The 9347-nt window shown below is 36.6% G+C and overlaps 1 protein-coding gene across 1 annotated transcript in view; it reads left to right on the plus strand.

The window, feature by feature from the left end:
- Nucleotides 1-9347, plus strand: part of Cntnap2 (contactin associated protein like 2) — a 1581993-nt gene that overhangs the window by 810283 nt on the left and 762363 nt on the right. The window contains exon 5 of the mRNA XM_028776440.1: nucleotides 5762-5965. Coding sequence (XP_028632273.1) covers nucleotides 5762-5965 — 204 coding nt within the window. The remainder of the gene's footprint in view (nucleotides 1-5761; nucleotides 5966-9347) is intronic.

Raw genomic sequence — 9347 nt, forward strand, 5'->3', positions numbered from 1 at the left:
CTAAACTAAACTAAACTAAACTAAACTAAACTAAACTAAACTAAACTGTTATAGACCAGAAAGGGTTCTAGAAGGAGATTGGTGGGCTAAGAAGTCTCTTGCATCGATAGGCTAATCAGGATGTGCAATGCACAGTGTATGCATGTATGTACATGTCCTAATATGGCAATGGAATTTAAGAATTTACATGATTATCTGTATATTGATAAATATATTTTAATTAGTAAATTTTATGAAACAGTTTAATCACAACTCTTCTGATATTGTTGCTCTTTTATAACATGATAGAACACAATGTGAAAAGAAAGTTGTGGCTATACAAAGACTCAAGCTCTAGTTTTCATGAAAGCTGTTAGGGCTTGTTTTTATTACATCTTCCCCTCCAAATTCTAGACCTGGGCCAGAGTGAAAGGATTTATTAAAATAAACCATTTCAACTATTTAGACTTAAGCCATATCTACACTGAAATAAAACGAAGAAACATACTTCCTTGGAAAATGTAATTAGATCCAAGCATATCCAAACAGCAAGAGATATAGTCCATCTGAGCTTCCTACTCTAGTGCCTAGTCACATACTGATCATGAAATGAATTCCTGCCCACAGTCGTGATTCTAAATAATATGCAAATTTAGCTGGAAATTTTCTGATAATTAAAACACATCTGATGGTTGTAGCTATATGTCTAATTATAATTATGGCATCAAAGAAGGTGATTTTAGGGCTGTGATACAGTTAGGTGCCCAAAATTTAAGTTAAACTTAACAAAGGTCTTTATGATATCAGCTTATTAAAATGTAAGTGACAGCTTGTAAGCCATTGAACAAATGTTTTCTGAACATTGACTAGCATTGACTTTTCTAACCCAAAAGCTGTTAGAGGACAAGTGAGAAAAATCTGATCCCTGGGGGTTGCTAGCTGACATCTTAGCTTCTGATTTAGTGAGAGATTCTGTCTCAAGGTGTGAGTGTGAGGAGTAGAGCATCCAGTATGCTCCTCTGGCTTCTGCATGCACAGAGGAACACACATCTACATACACCTGTGCACATAAACCACACACAAACACATACACACATATGCACACACGTGCATGCACACACACACACACACACACACACACACAGACACACACAGAGTAAATTCACTCTTCCACCTACACATAGACAAGGAATAATTCTAACAGGGCAGTAAGAATGAACATTTTTTCATATTATTTCATGAAGTATATCAACATTTATAAATATTGATTCCTGACTTTAAAAAAAATGAGGATGTATATTCATGTATAAGTTGAAATTCTAGTCATCTTATATTTTTAAGTTTTAGTCTTGGAAATGTAATTCAGCTCAACCTAAAACCGACCTTAATACTTGCATATAATTAAAATGGTATAAAAGCAGATTGGGGGAAAAATAAAGAACTTAGGGAAATCAGAAAAAATAATAAAAATCATAAAATAATAAAAGAAACGTAATTCAGACTCTTTTGTTTGTTTGTTTGTTTGTTTGTTTGTTTTTGGTTTTTCAAGACAGGGTTTCTCTGTGTAGCCCTGGCTGTACTGGAACTCACTCTGTAGACCAGCCTGGCCTCAAACTCAGAAATCTGCCTGCCTCTGCCTCCCAAGTGCTGGGATTAAAGGCGTGCGCCACCACTGTCTGGCTCAGACTCTTAAAGTAATTTCATATGTATTTTTTTTATAAATTTTGATATGCTTATATATAATTTTTCATACACAAATATTGTTATATGTTAAATATTATACACATAGTGTATAATATGTATAATATGCAATATTATATATTCTATAGTAAATGAGACAACCCATGTTATACTTATATTAATGTTGAATATATAAATTATGGTCATGTATATATTTGTAATTTATATGTAATGTACAGATTATGCCATACTTCAGATTAGATAGTTGAATAGCTTGGTAGATAAATGTATGAAATCTAACCTATGAACAAACTATTGTTCATTAGCAATACTTGACCTCTCTTGACCAGGATTTATAGTCTAGTTTTAATGTGTGTGTGTGTGTGTGTTTGTGTGTGTGTAATTGTGTAACAATGCACATGTTTTGATAGAAATATATAGAAGGTATTTGAAGATAATAACTAAGTACTCACATGATTAAAAATACTAGAATAATCTATACAAATTCAGAGAGTATAAAACCAGCAGCTCAACTAACAAACCAAGACCAGTCTCACTGAATGCAGATTTGATGAGTTGGGCACACTCCCAGTTCCCTGAGTTATTGTTAGAAGCAAAATTGTGGAAACACTGTGATTTGGCGTTCACTTTTGAATAGTCATTATTGTTGTTCAAATGGCTTAAACAGTTCAACCACACATATTTAATCACTGCAGAGAAATCTTAATTTTAGGGAGTGAGAAGTAATCAGAATCATAGAAAAAAAGTAGCTTGTCCTAAAATAAGCACAACATATTATTAGACATCAAGAAAAATTTAATGCATTTTTTCATAAGAAATAGAACTAATCTGCGGTGGATGTTATTTGCATTATTATAAAATATTCCAGACTCTTTTAAAGGAATGTGATAGGTGTTTAAGTATAAATTATATTACACAGATAATTTCAGGGAGTGTTATAATTTCCAGACTACCTTTCTACAGGCAAACACAAGAGAATGTGTGGGTATTTCAAAAGAATTTAAGCTATTCATAGAGGAACAGATTTGACTTTGTAATGGAGAAGGTCTGGTTTATAGGTCATTTTATCAGTTTTCAGCCCACAACTAAGGACTTATCATGAGTAAAATGAGGCTGGGCAATGTGAAATAACCTTCCTTCATGATTTTTATCAATACTATAGGACTGTCTAGAGGCAATAAACCACACCCATTTTCTCTGTCACACTGCCCCATTGTGTGCTAAGTGATAGGCAGGAAAGCATCCACATTTGCACAAATCACTATTCTGTTCCAGGCCCTGCGAAGAGAATTCTATTTATATGAACATATAAAGGCAAAGATTTCTGGCCTCTATGTAGACTGAAGGGACATTTGCTTCCTGAGATCTGAATGAGAGGCATTATAAGTCACAATTAATATATAGAGAAGGCATATAAAGCAACAATGGCTCTATTATTCAATTGTCACTGATAGGAAGCTGGTAGGAAAATTAATCTCCAGAAGTCATAACTAACTCCCTCCTCCTGGTTTTCATTTATCCACCTTTCAAGACAAAAAGGAGTTTCTACCAACTGTGGGATTATAAATTCAACCTAAGATCTGAAAATCGGGTACTGTTATTTTTTTCCACCTTTATCCTTCATCGTGGATGATGAAGATATTGTCACTGGAATTCAGCTATGACAGTACGGATGATTAAACTCTAGTCTAATTGGCTTTGCAGAGTGAGCAGAAGCCAGGACTTAATGATTGTTTCTTCTAGCTTCTGAATTAAAATAAACCCCTGTGATTCACACTCATCGAGAACAGGAGTCTGATGATTATAAAAGCCTTTTTATGGGCAACATCGCTGATTATAGGAAAACTGAAAGTACAAGATTAACTTTGGCTCTTGGAACTTTCAACTAATTAACATGCCTTTAAGAATTTATTTGCATGTGATATGAATATGTTTAGGTCTTCTGATGTATGTGCATGTGCATTCTTGTGCCTATAAAAGCCAGAGGCTGAAGTCATGTATCTTCCCAAATCACTTTCTTCCTTATGTTTTTGAGACAGGATGTCACTGAGCCTGGACTTTACAGGCTCACCAGTCAGCTCTGGGGCCTCTTCTGTCTCTTTCTCTCATCCTATGCTGAAATCATGCACTTGCCGTACCACAGCTGAGTTTGTACGTGCTTGGATATCAAGCACTTTACTAACTAAGACATCTCCTTAGCCCCTTTCTGAACTTTTAAAGGCAGTGGTTTGAGATTATGACCTCGGTATCTCAAAAGCATGCGAAAGCTATTGATGGCTTTATGGAAAACAGATGTTTAAGCCTTAAATAATCTTACAAACAGTTGCTGCAGTTCACTTTTTAGAAAAGAAATCTTTGGCCTAAAAGGTGGCACTCAAAGGGGGCTGGATGTCAGTGGTACCCCTCACCTCTTCTTCGACCATTTTGGGAACATAGCTGCTGGAATGGATCTACTTACCAGGCAAACAAAGCTGTTACCTGTGGTGCTGGAACTAAGTACATGCCAGAAAACCAGAATATGAAATGAAAAAAAACATTTCTCCAATGAGCTTTCAACTCCATGTTATTTTCTCCACTATCTTCCTATGGGAGGGTTTTACGAAGAACTCTCATAAGCTCAAAGACTAGCTTTGTACAGAACTGTGATTTTCAGGTACTAGAACAATCCAGTTTGACTAAATTTTCTGTAACTTCAAAATTAAAAGGGAAAAGACATGGGATTTTGAAAATATCTTCACAGTATGTATCTAAAAATAGCAATGCCCCTGTTAGCTAAAGAAATATTTGATCTAGATTTTAATAATTCCCCTTAGAATCATTCCATTACCTGCGAACCCATTGCCCACGTAAGGGCAATACATCTCTCTCTTTCCCTCATACTGCTAAAAACTTGACTAAATGACTATGTCAATGAGTAGCAATGAAGAAGCAAATAAAACATGTATCTGTACAATAACTTCTGAAAACTTTAATGTGATCTCTTACATTCAAATTAGAGCTGCTCAAGCCACAGTCACTTAGGATATTTGTTTGTCCAACTCAGAAATGATAACAGAGGACACGTTGGGAAAAGATGCTAAAGTTCAATTAGTTACAAACCCCAAATCCATCAACAAATCTATTGAAAATATAGATGAGTGTGGATATTATGTGAAGTCAGTATACCACACATCTTTCAAGCTTTTGTGTACTTATACGTAGAAAGTGATGCCAATCTTAAATGCATATATATATATATATATATATATATATATATATATATATATATGGAATTATCTTTTGTAAGGAAGAAATATAAAATCTCATAATCTCTTAGAGTTACACATTTTTCAGAAAGGGTATAAGAGCCAGAGGTGGGGGAGCAGGGGTAACTACAAGGTTATAGTTTCTTATGGACACAGTAAAGATGTAGATATTTGATTCCTAGCAGTTGGGACGTCATGGCAAAACTTGTGCAAGCCAGACCAAATCCCAGCATAGAGAGGGAAGCTTGGCAAACAGCCCAACCCACACTGTGGAGCTACTGGCAGTGATTAGCTGCTGGGAAAGGGAGAGACAGTTTTCTATAAGCATGTAGCTTCTGGTAAATTGACTGCTCACCAGTGGAAGAGGACACATCCAGAAATATTTAGGCAATACAAATCGGTCTTAAGAGAAAAATAGAGAGACAAAATTGTATGGGTAGAGAAAGGGGATGGACCTGGAAAGAATCCGGAGTTAGGGTGAATATTATCAAGGAACATCATATGAAACTATCAAAGAGTTAACTGTCTTTTACTCCTTTACAATAAGCTATGCATTTCAATGTTGATATTTCAATCATATTCATATTGACTGAATCTGTATTGTTAATATAGTAATCAAAGTAAAATTGTGTATTGATAGATATTATCATTTGTATCATTTTATGTACTCTGGTATATTCATTTGTGGACATATGGTAAAAGAAAGAAAAAGCACTGGGATCTATACTTTTCAGGAAAATACCCTTCCAACTCCCATTATCCTAAGTAGTCATCAGTGGAAAGAGTATGATCATCAAAAGCACCCAGACTAACACAGTGTTTCTCTCTCCTCTCAGGGGCTGACGTTATCAACTTTGATGGCCATGTTGTGTTACCATATCGATTCAGAAACAAGAAGATGAAAACACTCAAAGATGTTATTGCTTTGAAATTTAAGACCTCTGAAAGTGAAGGAGTACTTTTGCATGGTGAAGGACAGCAAGGGGATTACATTACTTTAGAACTGAAAAAAGCCAAGCTGGTCCTCAGTTTAAATCTAGGTTTGTGATGATTTTCTATTATATATTTCTTATCATTAAACTATTTACAAAGAAGGGGCGGGAGAGATGGCTCAGGTTCAATTCCCAGCACCACACTATAGCTCACAAATGTCAACTCTGGAATTGAAATTCCATGGGATCTAATGACCTTTTCTGACCTTCATGACCACCAGATATATACATGGTACACTTACATATATGCAGGTAAAGCATTCATACATATAAAATGAACAAATAAATAAATTGAAAGCATTTTCAATGTTACATAACCCTTTAAAACAAGAATTCTAACATTTCATTTTATATTGCCAATTCTTTTTTCATCTATCGTGGCAGATTATCTATTTACATAGCTATTTCTCTAAGTCACCTTTTTTTTTATCACTGTGGCAATATACCTGAAAAACTTCTTAACAGAGAAAAGCTGATATTGCTTCATGTTGAATAATTCTAGTCACTGGATTGTGTTGAGGTAGAACACCATCCAGGGAGGGTATGACAGAACAAAGATGCTCCTGGGGTGCCAGAAGTAGAAAAAAAATTGGAAGAAGATAGAAACAAGATAGACATGTCACCAAAACATTTACTGTGGCCTTTTTCTTTCAACCAAGATCAAACCCCTAGTGCCTGTCACATCTCAATAGCACTAGCAAATCACTATTTTATCAGTGGACTGACTGATCCACCCATGAAGTTGAAAGAATCAGCATCCAATCACTTTTCTAAACTTCATCAACCTGGATCAAGGCTTTAACCACTGCATCTTTGGGGAACACTTTATTTTCAACCCATAAAACTATTGATTCAATAAAATGTTTGTTGTGACACTTATACTATGTGCGATATTATAGTAGCTATTAGGATACATAGGAGACCTGAAAAACATGGTCTCATTAAGTTTGAGGATTGCCTTATCTGGTATCAATGGAAGGGGAGATCCTTAGTCCTGTGGATGCTTGATGCACCAGCATAAGCAGATGCTAGAGGGGTGAGGCAGGAATGGGTGGGTGGGCGGGGGAACACCCTCTTAGATGCAAAGGGGAGGGAGGATAGAATGGGGGTGTGAGGAGGGGAGACTGAGAAGAGGAACAACATTTGAAATGTAAATAAATTTAATAACCCATATTTTAAAAAAGTTTGTGAACTGCCCCGGTGAAATAAAAATATAACTTCAAAATATAAGCCTTAGGAAGTCAGTTTAATAAGTAGCTATTATACTGTGCTCAGATTGAAATGCCACCCTAAGAAGCAATAGGACCAGTGTCAGGATGTATAATGAATGAAAACTCTTTCTTAGGAAAAATCACAATGTCCAGGATAAGATTTAAGTTTTGAAAAAAAAAATTAAGCTATCAAAAGAGACAAGAAAGTATGGGAGAGACCATTGCAGACAAAGACCTTGTGTGTCTACTACGAGCAAAAACCCAAGTATGGTTAATGCATGCAGTCAATTGTTGAAGACACAAGAGGAATTTCAGGAGATGTTCATATTCTGCAGGATACTGCTGCCCTGAATATTAAGAATGAGGAGCTCATGGATGCTCACCTTGTATGTTCACTGAGACTCTCATGGAAAGTGTTGCCTAGACCAACGTGTGAGTCCAACAAGACATTCGTGGCCAGGGATGAAATGACATTGTTGAAAAGTGTCAGGGGAGATTAAAAAAAAAAGTAATGCCTCTGAGAAATATGCTAGTGGTAAATCTAGAATGACCTAGGATAGACTGTGTAGGAAGCAAGAAGAGCATAGACACAAAGCATGGTTCCTGGGATTTCGGCTTGGTCACTAAATATATGCTTAGTGTCATTTTCAGAAAAATAAATAAATAAAAAGAGGGTATTCTGAACATTTGAGCTAATATGTGTGTTCTTTTGTGATGGGATTACCTCACTCAGGATGATATTTTCTAGCTCCATCCATTTGTATAAGAATTTGATGAATTCTTTGTTTTTAATAGTTGAGTAATACTCCATTGTGTAAATTACTACATCTTCTGTATCCATTCTTCTATTGAAGGACATCTGGGTTCTTTCCAGCTTCTGCATATTATATATAAGGCTGCTATGAACATAGTGGGGCATGTGTCCTTGTTATATGTTGGAGAATCTGTTGGGTATATACCAAGGAATGGTATAGCTGGATCCTCAGGTAATATTGTGTCCAATTTTCTGAGAAACTGGCAGACTGATTTCCAGAGTGATTGTACAAGCTTATAATCCCACCAACAATGGAGGAGTATTTCTCTTTTTCCACATCCTCACCAGCATCTGCTGTCACATGAGATTTTGATCTTAGCCATTCTGACTGGTGTGAGGTGGAATCTCAGGGTTGTTTTGATTTGCATTTCCCTAATGACAAGGATGCTGAACATTTCTTTAAGTGTTTCTCAGCCATTCAGTATTCCTCAGTTGAGAATTCTTTGTTTAGCTCTGTATCCCATTTTTTAATAGAGTTATTTGATTCTCTGGAGTCAAATTTCTTAAGTTCTTTGTATAGATTTTGGATTAGCCCTCTATCATGTAGTATTGGTAAAGATCTTTTCTCAATCTGTTGGTTGCTATTTTGTCCTATTGATAGTGTCCTTTGCCTTACAGAAGCTTTGCAATTTTATGAGGTCCCATTTGTTGATTCTTGATCTCAGAGTTTAAGCCATTAGTGTTCTGTTCAGGAAATTTTCCTTTATGCTCATGTGTTTGAGGCTCTTCCCCACTTTCTCTTCAATTAGTTTCAGTGTATATGGTTTTATGTGGAGGTCCTTTATCCACTTGGACTTGAGCTTTGTACAAGGAGATAAGAATGGGTCAATTTGCATTCTTCTACATGCTGTCTTCCAGTTGAACCAGCACCATTTGTTGAAAATGCTGTCTTTTGTGTACTAAATGGTTTTAGCTCCTGTGGGATTGCGTAAGAGTATTCTGGGTCATGGATGGGCAGTTGCCTAGAACCCCGAGACTCTATGTGAGAACCAGCAGGAGTTTGGCACGTCCCCAGAACCCAGGGTCCTGAAAAGCAGTCTAGTCTCCATAGAATTACATTGTTCAGTCACGTAGGCCAGACAGCCCCTCCCAATGTGCACAGGTAGAGGGCATGACTAGAGGCCTCAGGCCCTAGGGATTTACATATTAATGAAGGGCAGAGGGCGGAGCAAATTAAGCATGCCTCCCCAGATCCTCCCCCTTTCTCCCTCTCTATATAACTCAGGACTGCTCTGAGGTTTACAGGGGTACTTACAGATTCATCCACCATCTGCCATGACAATAATCCCTTTTGGAACCAAGGACTTCCTAGTGTTATTGGGGCCTGCCGCCACAAAAGCCTCCAGGCTGCTGGAACATTAGATGTTCCTCCTGCATGTGGGACCTGAAGCATGGAAACCTACTC

Source organism: Grammomys surdaster, unplaced genomic scaffold (assembly GCF_004785775.1).
Source record: "Grammomys surdaster isolate TR1022 unplaced genomic scaffold, NIH_TR_1.0 269, whole genome shotgun sequence".
Taxonomy (NCBI): Eukaryota; Metazoa; Chordata; class Mammalia; order Rodentia; family Muridae; genus Grammomys; species Grammomys surdaster.